At 46.6% G+C, this 23,549-nt stretch overlaps 1 protein-coding gene across 1 annotated transcript in view; it reads left to right on the forward strand.

The window, feature by feature from the left end:
* The window catches only part of myo1d (myosin 1D), a 48,842-nt gene that overhangs the window by 11,379 nt on the left and 13,914 nt on the right, over nt 1-23,549 (forward strand). The window contains exons 3-20 of the mRNA XM_076151695.1: nt 64-157; nt 901-1,066; nt 1,151-1,204; nt 1,290-1,385; nt 2,000-2,116; nt 2,202-2,405; nt 2,507-2,652; nt 2,752-2,866; nt 2,967-3,137; nt 9,395-9,465; nt 10,240-10,314; nt 10,534-10,666; nt 10,796-10,962; nt 11,383-11,590; nt 18,471-18,694; nt 19,212-19,350; nt 19,522-19,626; nt 19,800-19,913. Coding sequence (XP_076007810.1) covers nt 64-157; nt 901-1,066; nt 1,151-1,204; nt 1,290-1,385; nt 2,000-2,116; nt 2,202-2,405; nt 2,507-2,652; nt 2,752-2,866; nt 2,967-3,137; nt 9,395-9,465; nt 10,240-10,314; nt 10,534-10,666; nt 10,796-10,962; nt 11,383-11,590; nt 18,471-18,694; nt 19,212-19,350; nt 19,522-19,626; nt 19,800-19,913 — 2,399 coding nt within the window. The remainder of the gene's footprint in view (nt 1-63; nt 158-900; nt 1,067-1,150; nt 1,205-1,289; nt 1,386-1,999; nt 2,117-2,201; nt 2,406-2,506; nt 2,653-2,751; nt 2,867-2,966; nt 3,138-9,394; nt 9,466-10,239; nt 10,315-10,533; nt 10,667-10,795; nt 10,963-11,382; nt 11,591-18,470; nt 18,695-19,211; nt 19,351-19,521; nt 19,627-19,799; nt 19,914-23,549) is intronic.

Below are 23,549 nucleotides of genomic sequence, written 5' to 3' on the forward strand. Positions count from 1 at the left end.
TGTGGGGACCAAACGTATTTATGGTTGTTTTCAAACGGCTCATTACTCCGTGTTTCATCACAGGGGAAAGTGGAGCCGGAAAGACCGAAGCCAGCAAGTACATTATGCAATACATTGCTGCTATCACCAATCCTAATCAGAGGGCTGAAGTGGAAAGGTAAGGCTCTGTTTTATCAAAGAACAAAATCTGTGTACACACAGGGAAGGGTGGGTTTACTGATATTATTATATAGAACAGGTGTGCATTGTGAACTGAATTGCTGCTCTTCTTTACATCTGCCCTATAGAAAATGTATTAAAGATCTGGTTATTAAAAGCAACAATAGTTATACAGCTCGCAGTGATGCTGTCTTTAGTCAAATAAGTTTAATCCAAAGTTTCAGTGAGAGAACACAGAGTCACACACCGTTTGTGCATGTAGAAGTAATAAGGCACAAACCGGTCGACGCCCTGCTGCTCCAGTTTGGCTGAATGGCTCGTGTGCAAAGGTACACACAATAAACCGCACAGCTTTTGTTAAATATAGGTCAAGAATAGAGTGACCCAGTTTGGATCGCAGGTCATCAGTCATGAAGCTTATTCCAGCACATTATTATGGATAAGGTGGTGCCAAACAAGGTTATTCACTACAGCAGTTATTTGTAGATAAGTTTAAAACAGTTTTTGTGACACATTAATATGGTTCAGTGATTTATGGATTATGTATCTTTCCAGGTCGTTGAAGGCCTGAGTCAAATGTAAAGCAAAGGACAATGAAAGATGCGAGAAGGCCACAGAGGCTGACATTGTTCCTGTCGTGTCGTGCTGCACGGGGTTTTTACAGATGAGGGTTCTTTATCGCACTCCATCACGCCGTCGCTCACACTCTCGCTTCCGTCTTCCATTTCGCTCGCCCCACAGGGTGAAGAACATGCTGCTCAAATCCAACTGTGTCCTGGAAGCCTTTGGGAACGCCAAGACGAATCGCAACGACAACTCCAGCCGCTTCGGAAAGTACATGGACATCAATTTTGATTTCAAGGGAGATCCCATCGGGGGTCACATCAGCAACTACCTGCTGGAGAAGGTAGGGGGCACTAGTCTGCACTCTTACGCTACATCATGCCTTGTAAAGTGATGGTGAATAATGCTGCATTTTCCCCCTCAAAAGTCCAGGGTCATTTTCCAGCAGGAAGGGGAGAGGAGCTTTCATTCATTCTACCAGGTAATAGCTTGAGTTTGTAATAAAGCAAAAACACAGTAAGGATCCATACTTCAGCTCTTCTAAGATGTGTTTGGTCCTTCCTTAGCTGCTCAGAGGAGGCCCAGACCCTCTGCTGCGAGCTCTTCACATCCAGAAGGATCCCACAGCGTACAACTATATCAAAGTTGGAGGCCAGTTAAAGGTGAAATAGCACAGAAATCCCGCCCGTGTAATAACAAAACACTCACAGTTCTGTGGCCATGTTTGTTTAAAAGTTGTGTTAGTGTGACGTTTTGTTTGCAGAGGCACAAATAACAAGAAGCGGATGACTTACAGATGTGCCGTGTTGTCTCGCCACACTTTTACGAGTCATGAATCCAATTAATCCCGCGGGTGTCGTGTTGTTTGGGAAAAATATCAACAGGCATTATCTTAACAGTTGGGCTGCAGGATCGGCGTTTTATTCCGCCTGTGCTCCCTTTGTTGCATGAAGACGTGCTGCTGTCTCTGCAGGAGCCTAACGAGTAGGAACAAAACCACTTTACAGCAACAAGCACAGTGACGTCATGGAACACAATGCCTCCAAACAGCTGAGGCAGCGGTTTGTGTATTGTTTATCCCGGCGGCTCCCATTTTTTTAAAGCTAGACTACACAGTTCATCCTCGGTCGTTCTTATATAAACTGTGGGAATTTGATACAAACCGCAGAGGAAATGGAAAATGAAAGCAATAGAGATAAAGCAGGGATTTGCCTGGACATTGCTACAGGAACATATATGCAACTAATCAAATCAACTGATCTGTTTCTTCCTCCAGTCTTCCATTAACGACAATGCCGATTTCAAAGCCGTAGCCGATGCCATGAAGGTGATCGGTTTCACTGGGGACGAGATTCAGACCGCTTACAAGATCCTGGCCGCCATCCTACATCTGGTAATGCCTGATAACAAACCCTCAAAGTACAACCTCCTTGGACTAAGCAGCCATCTTCTTCATCTGTGCGTCATCTCTCTTCCAGGGGAACCTCACGTTCGGGGTGGACGGAGACGTGATCTTGATAGAGAACCCGAAGGTGGCGTCTGTGATCGGAGACCTGCTGTCCACCAAGGAGGAGAATGTGGAGAAGGCCCTGCTGTACCGCACCGTGGCCACCGGGCGGGACGTCATCGAGAAACAGCACACGGCGCAAGAGGCCAGCTACGGACGGGACGCTCTCGCCAAGGTCACTGTTTACACCTTAACGTTAAATGCACACCGAGCAAACGTGTCGACCTTTAACCATATAATCCAATCGTTTTTACTTGGATCCTGTGTCACCTTCAGGCCATGTATGAGCACCTGTTCTGCTGGATTGTGGGTCGTATCAATGACATCATCGAAGTGAAGAACTATGACGCAAGAGTCCATGGGAAGAACACCGTCATCGGCGTGCTGGACATCTATGGCTTTGAGATTTTCCAGAACAACAGGTCAGGACCAGATTGGAATCGAAGGTGACCTCAGCCTAAAATCAGTTTAGACACACACACACACTCACACTCTTGTCTCTGCTGTTTTCTGTTCCGTAGCTTTGAGCAGTTCTGCATCAACTACTGCAACGAGAAGCTGCAGCAGCTTTTCATCCAGCTGGTGCTGAAGCAGGAGCAGGAGGAGTATCAGAGAGAAGGCATCCCCTGGAAGCACGTACGAGGAAAACCTTTGCTCCCGCCACATTCACCGCCTCACCCGTTTTCACGAACTTCCACCTCTTCACGCACTTCTTTGTCTCCTTTTGTTTTTTCAGATTGATTACTTCAATAACCAGATCATTGTGGATTTGGTGGAGCAGCAGCATAAGGGGATCTTCTCTGTTCTGGATGAGGCCTGCATGAATGTGGGCAAAGTCACAGACGAGGTTTTCCTGCAGGGATTAAACGTGAAACTCGCCAAGCACGTCCACTACACAAGTCGTAAGGTAGGAAACAGATCACACCAGTCGACTCTGATTGTATCTTTACCTCGTCGTGTGTTTGAATGTGGTTTCCCCTGACCTTTAGGGAGTTAAAGTCACCTCCATAAAGCCATTGCACACTGGATTCACCTCAGGTTTTCTTCTATTTCTGAATGTATTAATGCAAAAATATCAGTTCCCAAAAGTAAAGGGAGCATTTGTCCTATAAATAACACACACACAACAGTGGCTTTGATCACAATTGTCTCTTTACATGAAATTCAAGCAATATATCAGATTGTGATGATGTGGGATGTGATGGCAGTAACCTGAGAACCCAAGAGGGCAGATTACACCATTAAGTAACCATTAGCACCAGAAGAAGGGACTGAACACAATCCTGTTAGTTTTAATCATCCGATCAATGTAGGAGGCTTACGGTGTAATTTACTCTAATGGCCGTGCAGCAGCCGGACCAGCTTAGGCCAATTTGCTTTGTTCACGTCCAAGGTTCCTGCTCGGGGTTCAGATGATTTAGATAACAGTGGGAGGGGGGGGGGTTGGAACTCAGCCATCTTTCCCGGTGTGTTTCCACCCTGTGAACACAAGGGGGCAACGTGCCGCCAGAGAAAGAGCGCCGAGGCGTCTGAGTCGACACTTTGCTCAAGTGATGTCACTGGCAGCCAATGAGAGCCCGCGAGGCCGGCGCTGCGCCTGCGTTGGAATGGATGATGGGAAATGGAGAGTCAAGGGGAGACGCACAGAAAGAGCGGGCGAGAGGGTTTGGAGGGCGTGTTTACACATTTATGAGGGAATCAGAGAGGAAAAGAGACGTGTTGATACTGCGGAAATGAAGGATGAGTGGTCGATAATTTAGTGTTTCATGTTTTCGGGGCCAGAGTAGATATTCAGAGGCTTTCTAGAGTTTAAATATCTCAATTTGAGGCAAAACAAATCCCTACTGAGGGCGAACTGTGGGCGCCGCTTAACATTTAATGAAGAGGAGAAGAAGAGTGAATAAAAGAGGGGAACATCCTGCTCTCTGGGTTGTATTGATTGGTGAAGCTTTCCCTTCATCTTGCCCCCCTGCCTCTGCCCTGTCCCCCCTCTATCTGACCCCCCCCCGCAAACTTCAGAAGTCGTCAAACTAAGGCTCGAATCCCGCAGCGGTCCAGCTGTTACCCCCTGCAACCACGGTTCAACGGCTCAATATGAGGGAAAGGTCTTCTTGGTCTGAAATACAGGAAGCTGATGTATCATCACAGCAGAAGCTTCTTCATTTCAGCAATAAATCTCATAAAGGCCGCAATATTTCAATTTCAATATCAACATGAAAAACGATTGTAAAGATGACGTCACTCGGATCCAAACTGAAGCGTTTCTTTATAGCGCTGCAGTGAGTGTTACATTCTCACAGCTCTCCAGGCTCCAAAAGTGTCACAGCGGCTGTCGAATATCACGGCTGAACATCTTCTCCACGCGTCTGTCTGCCAGAATAAAAGTGTGAGTGTGAGCGTGTGAGAGAGAGAGGGAAGGAGGGAGAGAGAAAGGCAGGAGGGGGAATATGCACGTGAGAGGAGAAAGATGGTAGAGGTGTGTGAGGAATATGAAAGTAAAGGCTCGGGTGGGTGCATAATATGTGCTTGTGTCGGCTATATTTAGTGACCCGGGTTTGTCTTTTTTGACTAGTTTCATGATGAGGCCAGCCACCCATTAATTTTCTGTCGATCTGGTATCCGACAGCGAGGAGAGAGAGAGAGACAGGAAGCAATTATATAGGGGATGAACCTGAAACTTGATCTGCTAAACGTCTGCTGCCATGTTCTCTCTTATTCCCTCCTATTCTTATTCACACACTCTGGACACACATTCACTGGTTCAACTATTAATGTTTAAATCTCAAACTCCCACTCTGAGCGCACGCACACAGCTTCCCTGCTGAGGTGTGTAAAGTGTTGAAAGGGAGACAGGGAAAAGGAAACAGGAGGGAGGAAGTTTGGATCGATATTTATATAGGAGATTCACTCTGTTGCGGTTAGTAATCAGTGTTTCTACGTCTCGGTTTTGTTTTGCACTTTGTTGTCCCTTCCGGGCGAGTCTGAAGCTTTGTTATGAATTAATCAGCAGTTTATGATGCGAGACAGCTGCAGGCCTGTTTACAGAGACGCCTCACCTAAAGGGAGACGCTGGGCTCTGCTGTGCTGAGGGCCGTGTCTCAGCGGGATTCCTGTCCCCAAGATTTCTGTCTCGCTCTCGGTCTCCGCCGGGACGAGTTTACTGAAGTCTGCAGATCCGTCCCCGTGAGCGTTTAGTCGAATCATCATTAGAGATTAAGAAATGGAGAAGGAGAGGAGAAATCTGCTCTTCCTTACTCATTTCCTTGCTGTTATTCTTCCCAGGTGTGTTTTCTTTCTTTCTTAAATTTTTTGCTGACACATTCATTCCTTGTTGGAACAGACGCCATGGCAGCTTCCTTCCTCAGCCCCTCCCCTTCCTTTGTCATCCTGTCTTCATCCCTCCTCACGTGGATGACTCCTCGCCTTCTGGATCTCCGTCTCTCTTCCCGTCTTGCTGCGTCTCCCGCTGTTCCATGTCATTCCCTGCCTGTATGCATGTATGTGTTACAGGTCCATGTGTCACGTAGCGCCGCAGCCCGCTAAGAGGCGGCGACTCGTCCTTCCACGTGCATGAGCCGCATACGTGCCTGCAGCTTTCGTGAGCCATGTGTCAGCCCTGCTAATTGCTGAGACTGAGACGCTCTGTCCACAAGGTCAACGAGAGCTGGGAGGACGCGGAGAGGAGGAGGAGGAGCCTTGCTGGATGCAGCAGGCAACAAGAGAGATGATGTCGCTCTGTGCGTACACGTTTTAATCCCCCGACAGCTGCCACTCAGGGCACAGGGCCTCAAAACACAAAACCCGTCCCCTCGCCTGCTGCCTGGACCGTCTCCCGCAGAACCCGCTGCGAGTTGTTGACAGTTCCTCATGCCAGTCAGACAGCCGCCGTCTTGGCTCGTGCCCTCATTTAAGATGCCAGCTTAGTCCAGGACCTCGCAGGGGGGAGAGAACTGGACGGGTGGGGTGTGTTTGGGGTACGAGCCTGAGGTGGAGGTGGAACACAAAGAGGGAAAGTAATAGGAGCGCCTTGTCATTTCTTTACCCACCGATTTCAGTGATAGTTTTGTTGTTTTTGTGTGCAAAGAAAACCTGGAGCCACATCACAGTCACACACTGGTGGTTTCCTGGCAAGTGAGCGCTGCTGTTACTTCCCCTCGTTCTTTCTGTCTGTCTGTCTGTCTCACACTTCCTCACCTCGACTCTCTCTCTCCTCTCAGCAGCTGTCTCATGTTTCACTCCCTCTCTCTCTCTATCTCCCTCTCGCTCTCTCTCTCTCTCTCTCTCCCTCTCTCGGCGCCGTCCTGCTTTTTTGTCTTTGCCACATCCATGAAAACAAAATCATCCCCGTCTGGCGTCTCCAGTCCTTCTACTGTCTCCCAATAAATCTGGAGCTCCGTCTTTGCTTGCCCACAGACACTCCACCCTCAAACAGGAGGGGGCGGCAGCGACAGAGCTCCGAATCCTTATTTTCCCGTTACAGATGTATTTCCCTGACACAGCTGCACTAGCGGCCATAGAATAAAAGACTCTTATCTTTTTTTTTCTGGGTATTCTGGTTCTCTTCTGTAGCACACACACACACACACACACACACACACACACACACACACACACACACACACACACACACACACACACACACACACACACACACACACACACAGCTTGCTGAGTTTGCTCTTCTGAAGCACCCGCCTGCTTTACATTCACAGAGCTGTACCCCCGCAGCATCTCAACATAATCACCGTCTTGTATTCGTCTTTCTCTCCCCTGCCCAGATTGCAGCAGTTGGTTGAGGGATTTGAACCAGCCACCCATCAGTTTCAGTACCTGATGTCTAAATCACACAAAATGGCACAATTCCCGTTAATAGACAGATTTTACAACATCAATTCTGCTTATTCGGAATTGACAGTATTTACATTAATGATGAATGTCTGTCTGAACATTTTGGAGTAAATCAATCAATCAGTAGGAGTTGAACACAAACCTGATTATTAATAAGTGATTATTGATCCATCGTTGTCTCATTTCAATTGTCTGTCTGCTTATTACTTATCATTCATACACATTCCTCCTCATTAGTCTGACCTCTGTTTTATTAGTTCCCTCTGCCTTCCCCCCACTCACACACACACCACAATCACACCCAACGGTCTGACATTAGGCTAAGTCCCAAAGGTGTGTGTCTGCTTTGATGTACGCCTGCGCACGTGTTTGTGTCGGAGTGTGACAGATTGTGATGGATGAGACCAGTGTTGCTTCCAACAGATGCAGGCTGTTGGTCTGGTGGTGCATCTGTTTTACTGTGTGTGTGTGTGTGTGTCCTTCCTGCGAATGGTCACATTGTTTCCTGAGCATATGTGTGATTGTGTGTCTGTGCGCATTCTGGCTTTTCAAATGAATTAACAGTGAGACTTGAGACAGCAGGTCAACACGGGTTACCAGGGGGGTTGCAGGGGGCTCCGTGATTTTCACCAGCAAGTGTGCCGGCAACGGACATTCCCGGTTCCCGGTGAAAATCACGGACAACACGTTTTTGCTTTTAGATTATTTCCGGCCACCGGGATCACTGTCCGACATAACGAGTGGGTCTGGCGCCCCCTGTAACTCCCCCTGAAACCCCTGGTTACAGAGGGGTTACAGGGGGGGGCGATATTTAACCTGGAACCAGTTTTGCGCGCACGGGCGCCGGGCACGTCACGTACAACACGTTTTTGCTTTTAGATTTTGTTTGAGAACCCCTTGCTTTAATAGGAGAATCCATCCAGGTTCTGGAAAAAGGGAAATTTTACTCTGCGTTGAATGAGAAAGGGTTAAATATATGGCCTTTCTCATCAATTTCTCTTTTCTTTGTGTCTCTTGGTGCTAAAACCCTCAAACATTTCCATTCCATTGTGCGTGTGTGCGCATGTGTTGCTGTGTATCTCAATCCACAAGGAAACGATGTGCGTCATACGTGATTGATCTTTACCTCAAGTATGCAAATTGCAGGTTTGTCATTCTCAAATACCCAGATAACACTCAGAATTATGAATAATTTGATGTTCCTCTACTCAAGATCAATCATTTGGACTAAATCCAGACAACTGATGGGAGAGATCTATTAATCAGGATGTTGGTTCGTCAGCGGAGTCCCGTCATTGAGCGATGGAGCCGTGATTGGAGGACCGATGGGCCTCATTGTTAGGCTTTCTAATGAGTGCGCCTCTGTCTGATATCCTGAGTGTGTGAATGTGTGTGTGTGTGTGTGTTGACAGTTGTGTGTGTTGCTTTGTTTGTGAGAACAGTGGTGATTCATTCTCACAAGGCTCCACGGTATTGGAACGTACTTCACCAGTCTGGCTGATGCACAGTTGATGACAATCCTGCTCTAGAAGGCCTTCTGTGTCTTTGCCCGATTAATTCTCGCTTTACTTTACTCGTCTTTACTTCCATATGTTCTCCAAAAGCTCTTTTCCTCTTGTGCTTCTATTTTTCATGTGTGTATATCTGTTTCCCAGGAGTGTACAGTTCTATGTGCAGCTTTTTCAGTGCTTCCTGTACCCTCAGCGTTCTGCTCTTATATGCTAATTACTAATCTCTCTCTCTTTCGCTCTCTCTCTCTCTCTCTCTCTCTGATGTCAGCATAGTGCTTTCTGTAAATTATGTAAATTCCTGTCAGACTTACTTACTCATCTCGGCTTGGAGGATGAAACAAGACACCTCGCGCTTACTGGACAACGTGAGATGGTTGCAGCTGAGCTCTGTGTTTTCATTCATATTTATTCCCTTTCCTGGCCCACACACTGTATCAGCATCAGTCTCAGTCCCACACACTCACACAGCCGCATCATTCACATTTCCAACAAACTCTTGCATTTTTCATTCGGGGTTAGACATCTTCTTCTTTTCCTCTTCTGCTCCTCCCTCCTCTTCCCATCACTGCCTCTCCAGAATCAAGACACATGCCTGGTATTGACCTGCCCGCTGAGACAGGATGCAGGTTGAATTCATGCCAGCTTGTCCTGGCTGAACCCTGTTTAGGTTGCGTTTGTTACCTAAAATAGCCCAAAATGTCCTTTCTGGGAGAAGAAAGCTCTGTTATGGAACTGGAAAGATGGCATAGATACTAGAACCGATGCTCACACAGTTTATTGTCTTTTCCTTTTCCTCTCTCTGCAGCTGTCACCCACCGACAAGACCTTGGAATTTGACAGAGACTTCCGTATCCGGCACTATGCAGGAGATGTGGTGTAAGTATCCCCACGTTTTCTTTATTCTGGAAAAGTTTTCACTGAAGGTTCACACCGTTCTGCACATGTCTGTGAGTCAGAGCTGGGAGCGCTGTGAGGCCACGGGTGTCGCTTGATGCGAGTTGCTGAAGTGAAGTGAGAGTGATGCTTATTCATACTATTTTAACACAAACCGAATAAGCATGTAGGCGACAAACACACGTGTTCCGCACACACTCAACGTCTTAACTATATGACACTCCCTAAAATGAAAACGGCAACAACGTCTCCAATCCCTGAGGTACTTGGGCACCGTTCAAATGAATAAATCGCACATGCTAAGCTCCCAAAATGTGCTCTTTAGGGCTTCATGTTGACACCATTGCTGAGGGCTAAGTGTTTGCCACCCAGGGGGGAGCTAAGGCGGCACAGCAGCGCCTGACTCATGGGCTTGATTGATCCCTGAGCTACTTAGACCGGGCAGGAGCAGAGAGCACTTCACATCTCACGGCGGGGCTTATGAAAAGCTCAGCTGTTTATGGCGCCCGTTACCAGGAAACATTCACATTAGCTTCACCCCCGTATGAAGACGGGACGACAAGAATTGGACGAGAATTGTGGGATATTGCAGCCCTGCGGCTAAACGGGATGAACACAATAAAGGTTCATTGTGTTATTGCGGTTCGTCCTTGTTGTCTGTTTCAAATAGAAATTCGGCTACAAAATGATCTGTGTGTGTGTGTGTGTGTGTCTGCACTCGTTTACCACCATTTACTCGCTGGCCACCTTCCACAGGTACTCCGTGGTGGGCTTCATCGACAAGAACAAAGACACTCTGTTCCAGGATTTCAAGAGGCTGCTGTACAACAGGTGAATCACACAAACACACCGTAATACACACCGCTTCAATCGGCCCGCTCACACTCTTCGCATGAAATTCCTTCCGGCGCTTTGATGGAAAACGCAAAGCCAGGAGAATGAATAATCTGACCCCCCCGTTGCTCATCATCTATTCCTCAACTTTCTTTATTGCTCTCATGTTTTGTATCTAGAATTGTTTTTGACTATTTCTCCATTTTGTTTATCCAGTGCTAACCCAGTGTTAAAGGGGATGTGGCCAGAGGGCAAACTGAGCATCACTGAGGTCACAAAACGTCCTCTGACAGCAGCCACCCTCTTCAAAACCTCCATGGTCGCATTGGTGGAGAACCTGGCCTGCAAGGTGAGGGGTTCCACTCATTTGTCGGTCCAAAATAAAGACGTCCAGTGTCCATTTTCAGCCTGTGTATTAACCGTGTGCATAGATTAAATGACTAGTTGACTCACTGTTGCCCCCTGGTGTCCTCTGTAGGAGCCCTACTACGTCCGCTGCATCAAGCCCAACGATGTCAAGTCCCCTCTGCTGTTCGAGCACGAGCGTTGCCGCCATCAGGTGGAGTATCTCGGCCTGCTGGAGAACGTCAGAGTTCGCCGCGCGGGCTTCGCCTACCGACAGACGTACCCCCGCTTCCTACAGAGGTACACTGAGAGGACCGAAGGAACTTAGCAGAGCACACTATAATACGCACTATAACACACAGTCACATTCAGCCACTGCCCTCTAAGCATCAGTGTGAGTGGAGGATTGAAGTGATAACCGTTTTGCATGAGCACGACTCATCTGACTGTGTCAAAACGGGTCCCCCTCACTGATGCGCTTGGGATTGGCATTACATCATCGCCATGGCAGCTTGTCGGGTGTGAAATGATGGAATGATGATGCTCTCTGCTGATAAGGAGGACCTGGTTCTTTTCATTTTGATAGGCAGAAAGTATCAAGGCAAGAAAGTTGATGGTTCTGGGACAACTTGAATGAGAATGATCAGATGTTTGAGTTCCTTATAATGAAAACATGAGCTCTGCATATCCTGAAAATGAACCACTTCCCTCCTCTTCCAGATACAAGATGATCTCAGAGTTCACGTGGCCAAACCACGACCTGCCGTCAGACAAGGACGCGGTGAAGAGGCTGATGCAGGGCTGCGGATTCGACCATGACGTGGCCTACGGCAAAACCAAAGTCTTCATCCGCACGCCGCGCACCCTCTTCAGCCTTGAGGACCAGCGCACCGAAATGGTCGGGAGAATTGTCCTCTTCCTCCAGAAGGTGAGGCCCCTGCTCACCTCCAAGCAAATGTAGTGGTTTCTGTACGTCAGGCTTGTGTGAGGGTGATTCTTACTGCAAACAGGTATTTCAAACGTTTTCTTCCACGTTTTTATTAAATCAATCCTTTGAGAGTATTTCCAGTCCCTTACAAAGGTTTCCTTTACAGTGATTGAACGAGGAGATTCATTTAGTGCCACATTTCGGCTCATTTTGTAAAAGTGCAGTTTTGAAAGAGGATGTTTAAAATGTCTGAATGTAGAAACTCTACAAATAGAATGAGGAAGCCTATTTCATCACAACTGATTATTTTTTCATTTATATTTCCCCGCATTAGTTACAGTAGCCGGCCTCTTGAGAAGCTTTCCATTCTCCTCCTTTTGATTTCCCCGTTTCTCAGCGAACAGGCAAATTGGATTTAGTTTGAAGTTGGAATATCAGCTGATAATTAAAAACGCTGCACATTCACAAACATCTCGTCCCTGCGACTGATTGCCAAGTGCTCTGATTTCATTATGACGCCTCAAGGGCCTACAGAGTAACCTGAGAGAATATAGAAAGGCTCTGTTATTTAAGCACCAAGGTATTTTCCGCGCTCATATAATCTGTGATTAACTTTATTATCTCGTTCGCCTCTGCCTTTTCTCTTTCTCTCAGAAATAGTGAAATACACCCACACGTCTCTTGATAAGCTTAATCAGCAGCACAGTTGAGGCACTGAAGACCTTTGATGGATCGACTTGTTGTTTTTACTTCACTGATCATGAGATAAGACACTGGCTTGATTATTTGGCCAATGGACTGTAAAGATGATGAAGCCAATACAGTGAATAGTAAATCTTATAATGAAAATGATCATGATAAGTGAGGATAGAAATGCAATTAATGGAGACATGGTTTTTCTGATGAGGATCAGTCCTGCACCCGAATTTTCCTTTCCTCCACGGTGAGATTCCTCCACAGCGTGTTGCGTTCACGTCTCTCCTCCTGAAGCGCTATCCGCAGCTCTTGGACATGAAAGGGTTATGCAGCCAAACTAACTTCTGTGGAGGATTGATCGGTTGACCTCGGTATGGATTTGCCGTGACCCTTTGCGGTTTCTTCCCACAGACATGTCAGACTGCTGTTCCTCCCGGTTCTCCCTCAGGAGGATCCTATCTAATGCTTGTATCTCACAGGATGGTGCGGCTTTGATAACCGAGGGAAAGCCCAGAGGGACACGCCGCCTTTTTCACCAAAACAAACATCACGGCATGGCACAGGGGTCGGAGCAGCTTATTTAATGCTGCCCTCTGTCAATGTCAAGGCTCAGAAAGGCACCCATGTTGTACGAAGGGGGGGGGGAAGCATATGGTTGTGGAAACAAACAGACACACACAGATGCAGGCTCACCATGCTGGCCTGCAGAAATGTGCTCTCGCTGACATACAAACACACACACAGGCAAACACATACACACACCCAAGCGTACACACGCAGACAAAATCAAATAGTGCGATGAGACAATAGCATTGACTGGTATATTTATCACGCTGTTTCTCTAACAAACATCGCACACTGAGTCGGATCTCCTGTGCCAAGCAATCCCCTTATCAGCACCTGGCACACCCTCCTGCCTTATGCCAGTCAGGACCCGTTTGCCAGGACTGACAGCCTGTGGCTTGGGCCCAGACACACTTATAACCCTCTGTTTGCCACATGGATTTATAATAAGGCACCACCACTTCAGCTAGAACAAACAATCTGTGAATATTATCACGCCCTGAGCTCAGGTTGGATGGTCTCTTATTGCCCCAAATGGGTCTCCATCCCTCCCAAGTCTAGAATATAAGATCATCTCTGCACTTTTACCCCTTAAATTACCATAATCTCTCTTGATCTGAAGAGAAGGAGTACCTTGGAAAAGAGACCCGGCCCCGTTTAATGATTCCTTTCTTTCTACATGTCCATCTGAGTCATTCCCCTCCTGTCCTGCCGGGTTTCCCCCTCAGCCATGAGTCACTCACCTTCCTGTGCAATCCTTAATTGACAACCGTAATCGTGTTTCTCTGTCTGCGTCTCACCACAATCTTTCCCTTTCATTTCAACTGTCAAGCCGACTCCACCCAAGGAAAATGTGTTTGAAAATGACACAATCCAAAACTAAATACAGATGTTATAAATTAAACATAGGCCACCCCCAACCTCGCTCTGTGCTCAAATGAATATTTCATAAATTGAAGCCCAGCCATCCACATCGCAGCGACTGTCGGCGCTTGTCAGAGCAGCGACGATGACGACAAGCGAGATTCCCTTGTGTATTCTCAGCCGCGGCATTAATTGCTTTGTGAAGCTTTACATTTTCTATATGTAACTGTATGTGTATCAGACCGAGACAGTGTTTTATCTTTGGCCACTTTCTCTTCATAAGCCACAGCCACAGTAGCCCAGTCAGAGCAAGAGCTAAATATAAATGCCTGTAAAGGATAAAAACCTTATTGTATTGTTTTGTATTGTTTCCCTCTGGGTTAGCCATGCCTCCAGGCAATAAGACCCACAGTCATAAATGAAATGTTGTTCTTGGAGGAAGTGACTGATGTGAGAGTGAGTAATCTTGCTCTCGTGTGAATAGCGGCCTCCTTAATGCAAGGCAAGCACTGTGTAGCCTCTTATGTGCCTAACCGTCCAGAACTGATCCATCTCCTGCTAGACCTCAGCAGAAACATGATCCCTAAGCCTCTGATCTTATTGGACCTGCAAAGCATATTTTGGTAATCGCCTGCAGCTACCACCTCCTGAAGCACACAGTGGCAGATCAGAGCTGACAGGTTCTGTTCCTTTGGTAACAATCACACTGATGCGGTTGAAATAGTGCAATTTATGGTTCTTTTAGTCTGGGGGCTGGGACGAGGAAACGTTCACTTGTTCAGTCATGATAACTTTGTCTCTGCCTTGATTTAGTTAGATTCAAAGTAGTGTTTCTCAAACTGCTCTATTATTTTCTACATGGAGACAAAATTGAAAGGAGTTATTTGAAGGCTGCGTGTGTATTGTTGGAATTTTGATATGAAACAATGCAAATGCCTTAAAAAGTAGTTTCACATCTTCACAAGAACCTCTCCATGGCAACCAGAGTTTGGTTCAGGGCAGGTGCACCCCTTTAACCTTCCCTCCCACCCTCTCCTCCATTTTATATATTAGTGTTGATGAGTGGAGCTGCTTGTTCTGTACTCGTGTGTCCTCCAAGTGTTCTTGCTTGTGACTAAATGTACACTATCTGTTCTTGTCTCTCAATAAGGAGCTGAAGTGGACCTCGCCTCAGCCCATTTCAAGCTTATATTGCTGACCCACGGCTATATTCTCCCAATCCATTTCCCCTGTCCGATCTAATTGATGGATGAGTCAGGGAGAGCCATTCAAACTCATCTCCTATACTGTCCATTTCCATTTGGTCATATTGTTCAAGATCAAACTGAACATTTGTTCAGTGTCATTAGAGTACATTAGCCCAGAGCAAAGGAAAAAAGGTAAAATGAAATGGCAGGAACTGGGGCATCAGCAGTCACATCCATTCAGTATAGTTGTGTTAGTGGTGCTATGCTGCCCGCTGGAGTGCGATATTGATTTATGTTAATGAGCGTTGGCCTGTGCCTTGGCCCTGTGTCCCTTTGACATTCTGTGGTCAGAGCGCCTTGCACTGCCGCTAAATCGTGTCACACACTCTTGATTCGGCCTCCCTCCGCCCACCGTGTGTATCGAGCATGTCACTGGAAAACCAGCCGAACATCCCCAGAGGTGGAGGAAACGCAGCCACTCAGCATTGGGCCGCAGTCAAGTGTGTCAATGGCACACACCAGCCGATCTGTCTTCCCATGTCGGAATTTAGGTAATTAATTTTTCTTCCCCGGTTGACAACAAGTTGAAGGTTTTTTATGAGCGTTTGGATTGGACCATTAAAGTTTGGAGCTCAGTCTTCACTTATAATTAGATTAAGGAGCTCTTATTAGAGCTGCAGCCCTGGCGCTTTTAAATAAAGATGTTCTGCAGCCAGTAATGGGCCCCGTCTGTGTTGTGCTTTGTTGCTCAACATTTCAACTGACGCCTTCCAGGCCCTTCACACCAACAACTCGTTACCCTGGCGTGTGTGTGATTTGTGAGTGTTTTTTTCCCCCCAGTTTGCATTTCAAACCAGCCAGCCCTCCTCAATAAAACCCCGGCAATCTGTCCCACTTTGTTGAGACGAAAGATCCCCCTATCTGGCTTTGATGAGCTCATAAATCCCGAGCCCCGGAGTGTGGCGAGGGCAGGCTTCATGATGGCACAGTCTCTAAAAGGATGATCAGATGGCTTTATTGGCCAAAAGAGTAAAACCAGACCGTCAGGGGCCTTGTTATTGGCCTGATTTATCCACAGTCCCCCGAGTGTCGTCTTCCTCAGCCCGCCGTCTTCATCGCAGCCTGTGCAAGTCTCTGTTTAAGGAGCAGGAAACGTGTTTATGGCGTGTGTCGGTGCCCGTGTGTGTTTCTGTATATTTAGATGTCCCTCTCCACTACTTTCCACCTGTCATAGACGTTAATGAGGCTCCAAAGACAATGGAGTCAGATTATTGTCCGTTCTTATCTGAGTCATTGTGGCTTTATGGTCCCATTCCTCCTGTTTGGCATTTCACCTCCAACCCCAGTCATTAGAGTGTAATTGATGATGTGTGGCTTAGGTAAGCATTGCTGTTGATTTGTCAGCGGCCTTCACAACAAAGAGAGTGCTTTGTTACTTTAGTACTTCTCCTTCATATCTCCTTACATGTTCTGAACATACATCTCTTTACACCTGAATGCTGTAATGTCAGAGCTAATTAGATACATGTTGAATATGTATGAAGTAGAGGGGCTAGATTGTGTTAAATCAGATTTGAAAAGCATCTTTCTGGGCATATTTGACATATGACATTATATTTTCAGTCATAAGATAAGATAAGGATAAAGGGTCACTCATTCATATTTGGTACTAGTCCACTTTGATAGTGCTTCATAGCTCTAGAATATTGTATTCCTGTTTGTAATGGGAAAATATGAAGACAAGTGAATATTCCGATAGGGTTTTCTTCATTTTGCACTTTCACATCCCAATTTATATTCACCACAAATCCATTTTGGCAACATTGCTTGATCAAGTCCCTCTTCTTAAAAGCTCAGTTTCCCGTAACACTATAAATCAAGACTGAATTGTAATTAATGTGACTCTTAGCCTTGTTTCCAGAGATGATGGAGGCAGCCCCAGTCTGTAAATCCCATTCATCCCTCCCACTGTCATCACCCTGAGCATGTGGGAGAGTCCTCTCAGGGGTCGATTAGTGATGAATATGTATTTGCCGCTCTCCTCCCGTTCTCATCCATTATGCATCAGGCTCATAGTGCAGCTTGGAGGCAGCGGAGGATCAGGCCGTCAGCAGCCATTTTGCCAGACTAGCACCAAGTGAGATTTACAGTAACAGGACTGTAAGGGCTTTTGTTTCCCTGAATAGGTAATTATAGGTAATGGGCAACACTGACAAAATAGATGTAAAAATGAATTACAGAGGAGACTTAAGACCTAAACAATCATTCTTTGCTTTATGGGCTGCAAATCATCTAATTTTTGTCCTTGAAGAAAGGCTAATATAAAATGAAAACCTCGACATAATCTCAGATTTTATGCAGAGATTCTCCACCTGCTTATCTAAGATTAGGAGACATGCTGATGACATACATTTGAAATGCTTATAAATCCTAATTACATTTTCTGGGAATGATTGTATGACCAGGCTAGCCTAACAATTAGACAGCTTTATGGCTGGTTGGCTGGCCGGCTGGCTGGCTGGCTGTTCTTCATTGATCTTAATGTGATTCAGCTTCTCGAGCACCTCCGCCCCCCCAGTTCAACATTAATTGGGGGGGACCAGGCAAAGCTTTCAAGTGGATCATTCAATTATGGGACCCCAGTGGAGCGGCTCCATGCTACATTCCTGTGGTTCAGAAGTGATATTTCCCAGTAGAAACGCGTACCAAAGTACAAATACAGAAATTCATATACTTGTATCAGAAATGCTTGATGATGAATGATTAATATCCTTTTCTGTGTTCCACTGGTACATGTTTTGTCATTAGTCCTTCAGTCTCTGTTGGTGCCCCGCCTCCTCCACAGTTAATGTAAATGCTGGAAATCCTTTTCTTCTCCACTGGCCACATCCAGACTTTGAAACATTAAATATTCATGGTCTCCATGATTACCATGCATTACAGTCATACGCCATCCATGAGTGAGCCTCAAGTGCGGCGCGCCTTGTTCAGTGTTGCCTTTAATTTGTGACTATTGAGTAAATGCATTTTATTACTGACTTTTTACCTTTGGCTGGGATTTTGTTGTGGTAATGTGAAATAATGTGTGTGTGTGTGGAGTGTGTGTATTTGTTTAAGAGAGAGGGACAATATGAGGTGCAAACCGAGCATATGGTAGTGATTTTAGTGAGGGTGCACCAGGACTTATGGCTCCCCGGGGTCCCATTTGCATCTTTTATTCATGTTGTAGAGGGAGTGATAGCCACTCAACTTGTGTTTGGTTACGGGCAGGATTGGGATTCCTTATTTGAGTCTGCAGAGAAAACCACTGAGGTGTAGCACTGAAGTTCCTCAGCACTTTCTCTGGCACAAATGTACAAAGTGATATTAGCCTCTACAGCAGCTTATCACCATCACTCCTCCTAACCCAGTACTCCTGGTAGTTCCCTTGTTATGGTCAACTTCTATTCCACTAAGGTACTACTAATGAGTACTGCATCTGTTCCGCATTAGTAAGAATAAACTTGAGTGATGTCCACAGTGTACTCGTGAATGACATGGATGTTCTGCATATTCTCATGTGTCTCCAGGTGTGGAGGGGAACCATAGCCAGGATGAGATACCGGCGGATGCGGGCGGCCCTCATCATCCTGCGAGCATACCGCCGTTACAAGGTCAAGTCCTACATCCGCGAGGTCAACCGCCGCTTTCACAACGTGCGGGCGATGAAGGACTACGGCCGACACGTGAAGTGGCCGACACCGCCAAAAGTCCTGCGCAAGTTTGAAGAGGCGCTGAAGAGCATCTACAGCAGGTAGAAGACAGGAGAGGCAACTTTATTTAAATGAGACTTTCAAGATGCAGATCAATGGTTTTGCTTTTGGAATACTGACAGCAAGGTGATGTCATCTATTCTCATTTGCGAAGAAGTCTGTTGCATTAGTAAGTAAATCCTGACCCTGTAGTGATCCTGAGCCCGGCCTGGCAGAACGGAGGCAGCAGAGAAACCGTAGCCAAGAGTGTTATTTTACATCCAGCTGAGTCCTTTTGAAGCAACTTCCACATTTCCTCCAGCCTGCGGCGTACACTGAGCATTGATTTTTCTTCGCCTGCCTTTCATCCAGATTTTTTTTCTTCTGTTCAGGGCACAGTTTGATGCTTAGAGAATAGTTTTCCTGGAGAATGTTGTTCACTGTCAGGTTCAGTGAGGCAGGAACAACTCCAGTCCCGCTGTATCTGCCTTCTGACACAGAAGACGCAACTATCACTATCCAGATGGAGAAAGTCGATATGCTTTTGTTCTTCGCTCACATGAGTCTGTTTATCTCCAGGTGGTGGGCATGGACGCTGATCAAAGGCCTGTCTCCAGAAGAGGCCCTGCAGGTGAGGGCCAAGGTTGCCGGCCTGGAAGCCTTGAAGGGCCAGAGGGCCGACCTGGGGCTACAGAGGGCCTGGGAGGGGAACTATCTGGTGAGTAGGTGTGAGGAAAAGGGCTGGGGTAGAGGGACGGGGTGGTGGAGGTTGTTTGAGTGGGCGAAAGTAAGCAGATTTCTATTCGATTATTTTGAAAGGAAATGCCAGAGTTTATCCCAAGGTTTTCAATGACTTTGAAGTAGGTTTTCTGTGCTTTGTGTCGGGCAGAAGCGAGACAGCCCTGACACGGCCGCGGCGTTCACGTTGGTATCTAGCGAGCTGCAGCGCAAGGACAAGTTCATGAGGGTTCTCTTCACCTGCAACGTGCGCAAGGTAAGAGACTCACGTGCACATACAAACATCTCCCGACAAACTAACACTCCTGGCCCATGCCTATCTCCCCTGTGGGGTGTTTCGACATGTGCGGCTATGTGAGTGTGTGCGTGTGTGTTTGTGTGCGGTGGTGTCCTGCAGGGTGACTAATGAGGTGCTTTGTGTTTCCCCAGATTAACCGTTTCCACAAGGCGGAGGACCGGGCTGTTCTCATCACTGACCGCCACCTGTACAAGCTGGAGCCCCTGAAGCAGTATAAGCCCATGAAGAGCATCCCCCTCTACAACGTACGGCTCCTCCTCTTACTACACCGGCTCCTTTATGGCCTCAGACACAGAAGGGGCTCATTAGCCAGCAGGTTATTTTACTTATCAGGTTACACGTGTGGCCTTTGTTTTGAATCGTACGGTATCTTAACTAGTAGCTAGACGATATCGTCAACACAGCTTAAAGCAAGATTACTTACCGTGGCTGCCTTATTATGCTGATTACAGAGCAGGAAATCCAGTAATTACATCCTGTAACGCTTACGCCAAGAAAACAATCCCACATTTAATTATCAAAATGCTGTTTCAGTTATAGGTTTGCATTTTGTTTAACCTTAGTATTCTTTTTTGTTATTAATATTTCAGTCGTTGGTTAATTACAGACCAGCCCAGGTCTCATTTCACGTTTAAGCTTCACAGATTCTTAAACGCTTGAACACATTCGACCAGTTTAGTAAAACGTTTGCAATATTTCCACTTCAGTTTCAGATTCCTCCGGCTCCGTCTCTGTTATTTCCCAGCAGCCCCTGAGCCTGTGGAAACATGTCAATATGCAAACAAAATCTCTCGCCTCTTCAATTGGCTGGTTTTAATTCATATTCACGCTGTGATAGGCCCATTAAGGCTGCTACATGCACAGCACATGGAGCTGTTTCCATGGCAAATGTAGCATGTGTGTGTGAGTGTGTCTGTGTGTGTGTGTGTTTTCTGCTACTTGTTAATTACAAGCCCTGCTGCAGTCAATTACATTCCAGTTTGAGGCTTTTTTTCTTCATTTTTCTGTCACATTATTAATTTCTAACAAAGGCCTGCAGCTTTTCCCATTTTCAAAAGTGAGAAGAGGGAGGAACGTGTAAGACTTTCATCTCTCAGGCGGCTACAAACCTGTCGTGTGGTGAAACGAGTGAAATATGAGGCCGGTGTGCAGTGACAACAGTGACGGCCATCGTAGTGTTCAATCTGACAGAGTGACAGCAGAGAATTAGAGAGCACGAGGAGTGTGGACACCCAGACACCTATCACTGCATCTGGAGAGAGAGATGGAGAGAGAGAGATTATAAACACACACACACACACACACTGTAAAATGTCCTTCAGCCCCACACACGAGGCATATGGGCAGCCATTAGTGTTGTGGGCGGAGAGTGTAGCGAGCATCTTTCTCACACTAACAGTGACCCAACAAAGATCCATACAGTTCCTACACTGTTACGTACCACATACAGTGTGTACTTACAGCCACTTAACACCCTTAGATAGATTACAGAAACAACCTGTGTCAGCATGACGTTGTCTTAGTCACATATAAGGGCATTTACTCATGCGCTATACTCGCTCGTTGTTGTTTTTCCACTAACCTACAGCGTTTCAGCACCACCTCCCACCACTGCATCACTACAGCAAATGTCAAGGCCGCAGGGGTGAGAGTGAAATGATCAAGGTGAAAAAGTGTGGGCGAGAAAAGGGCAGGCGTAAGACGAAGAGGAGGAGATGACGATGGAGTTGTGGGGTGCGAGGCGCGGCGGCGTGACGTGGAATAATTGATCGCGGAAGGTCAAGCAGAGGGGAAAGCAGTTAGCTCATTGTTGATTAGCGCCGATACGCTAACACCATGCTACCCCCCGGCTGCACTGCGCTGTGTGTTTACTGCTGCTGCTGAAGGGGAGCAGCCGGCCTGATAGATGGCCGCTGCTGGTGAGGAGCCAGCAGCTGTCTGCAGAGGATTTATATGGCAATTAATGCGCGCAGTGCAAAAGCAGGATCATTACACTATTTAAGTGTATTTCCTCACTGACTCTGCCCACCTCCCCTTAACAGAACCAAAACAGTAGAAGCAACGGCGAAAGATTATACTCTGCATTACACCGTCTTTCTCTCTGTCTCACGTTCTGTTTTCCATCTCCGCACGCTGTCACGTTCTATTCCTGCCTCCTACACCCACCCATCTCGCCTCACCCCCTCTTCCTATCTCCCGCTCGCTTCTCTCCCTCTCTCTCTCTAGTTGTTGTCATGCCAACTTCCCTGGAGACGGCGTTGTCATGGATACAGAGCAGCAGGGCAGATCAGCTGATGTCTGGTGCCGTTCAGGCATGTGCACAAATCGGCCTCCTGCATGTGCGCTCTCTTCCTCCCTCCTTTCCCGCCGAGGCTTATTTGTGATCCGTCCGTCCCCCCCGGCTCACATTCTCCTCGCACTCCATTCTCGCCTCCGTCTTTTTTCATCCATCCATTGATCCCTCGCTTCAGTCTGTGCTGCAGACCATCATTTTTGCCCCTAACTCCTACTACCCACAGACTGTTTTCCACCTACTGGAGACGAACGGGCAGTTGTGTCCTGTAATTAGTGCTGGCTAAGTGACTAACAGGCTGCCATCCCACCTTTAAACAGATGCCAGGAAGAATGTAAACAAACAGCAGAGACAAATGTGATCATGATGAGGAACTGATGACGCATAAATATATGCGTTTATACTTTCACACATCCCACCAGCACCTTCTCTTTCTATCAGTAAACACCAATCGCTGCTTTTGACTCACTGGCGCTATCACAGTCTCTTATGAAAGGAAGGTAACACAGGTCGGCTCGTTATGTTACATCCATTCAATCACAGTGCCCCAGTCATCCGCTTCCAGGAATATGTTATATAACTCATACGTTGATCCAGTAAGCCTGAAGAGGGAGGAACCTGTTTGCGACCTGTCTGCAGGTTTGGAGGTTATAATCATTGCAGAGGCTCTTTCTGCAGTCTCACAGAAACACACCAACGGTCGATGGTTTATAAGCTCTGTTGTCATTCTGTCATAAATCAAACAAGACATCAGCAGAAATGACGCACCCCTCCTGGGTTTGTCACACTGGCATCACTCCTGCCTCTGCCGAGGAGGTTGTGTTATCTACGACGTCTGTTTGTTTGTAAGAAGTATTACTCAAAAGGTTACGAAAGGATTTCAGTGAAACTTGGAGGAACAGTGAGACGCGGCTCATTAGATTATTTTGTGTCGATCCGGTTTGAGGAAGTTAAGGAATTTAAACTTGAGGAAGATAAGATAAGACATTTATCCTATTATACTTTCTGTCTCCATGACAGCCAGCCACCCCATCCCCCCTCTTCACCCACCACCATGTGTATCTTCAAATTTCTTTCCTCTCTCAGGACAGATATCTGGACTTTTTCAGGCCTTGGTGGAGGTATGAGCTCTAACGAGTGCCTGAAACATCTGGAAGAATCAGGGACATTTAAAAAAATGTCATAGCAAATCTGTCAAATTACCTCCAAACCAATTTCATTACCAACAAAACACTCCCGCCTCATCAGCGAAGATAACTATTGGAATCCAGTGGCGAGAGACGCGATCATCTCCAAGTTCCATCAGGATCCTTGTGGGTTATCAAGACAAACAATCGAACAGATGGCTGCACCGACAAATCGCTCTAATGGATTTTTACTGTGGATACAAAAAAAAAATCATCTGAATCAAGAGAAAGAATTAGACACGGAAACGAATCAGAATGTATCATTACCCAACTCATTAGAACGCCGACTGCCGTTCCAATCAATTAAGCCTTTAATATAAATGTAAATGTCATCGGCTCCATGTAATTAACTGCGGGTGGGTTGCTGGTGAAGGAGGCATGTCTGTTGGCTTTAATTCATG

Source organism: Genypterus blacodes, unplaced genomic scaffold, assembly GCF_046128005.1.
Source record: "Genypterus blacodes isolate CSIRO-AG114 ecotype Tasmania unplaced genomic scaffold, CSIRO-AGI_Gbla_v1 ptg000055l_1, whole genome shotgun sequence".
Classification (NCBI taxonomy): Eukaryota; Metazoa; Chordata; class Actinopteri; order Ophidiiformes; family Ophidiidae; genus Genypterus; species Genypterus blacodes.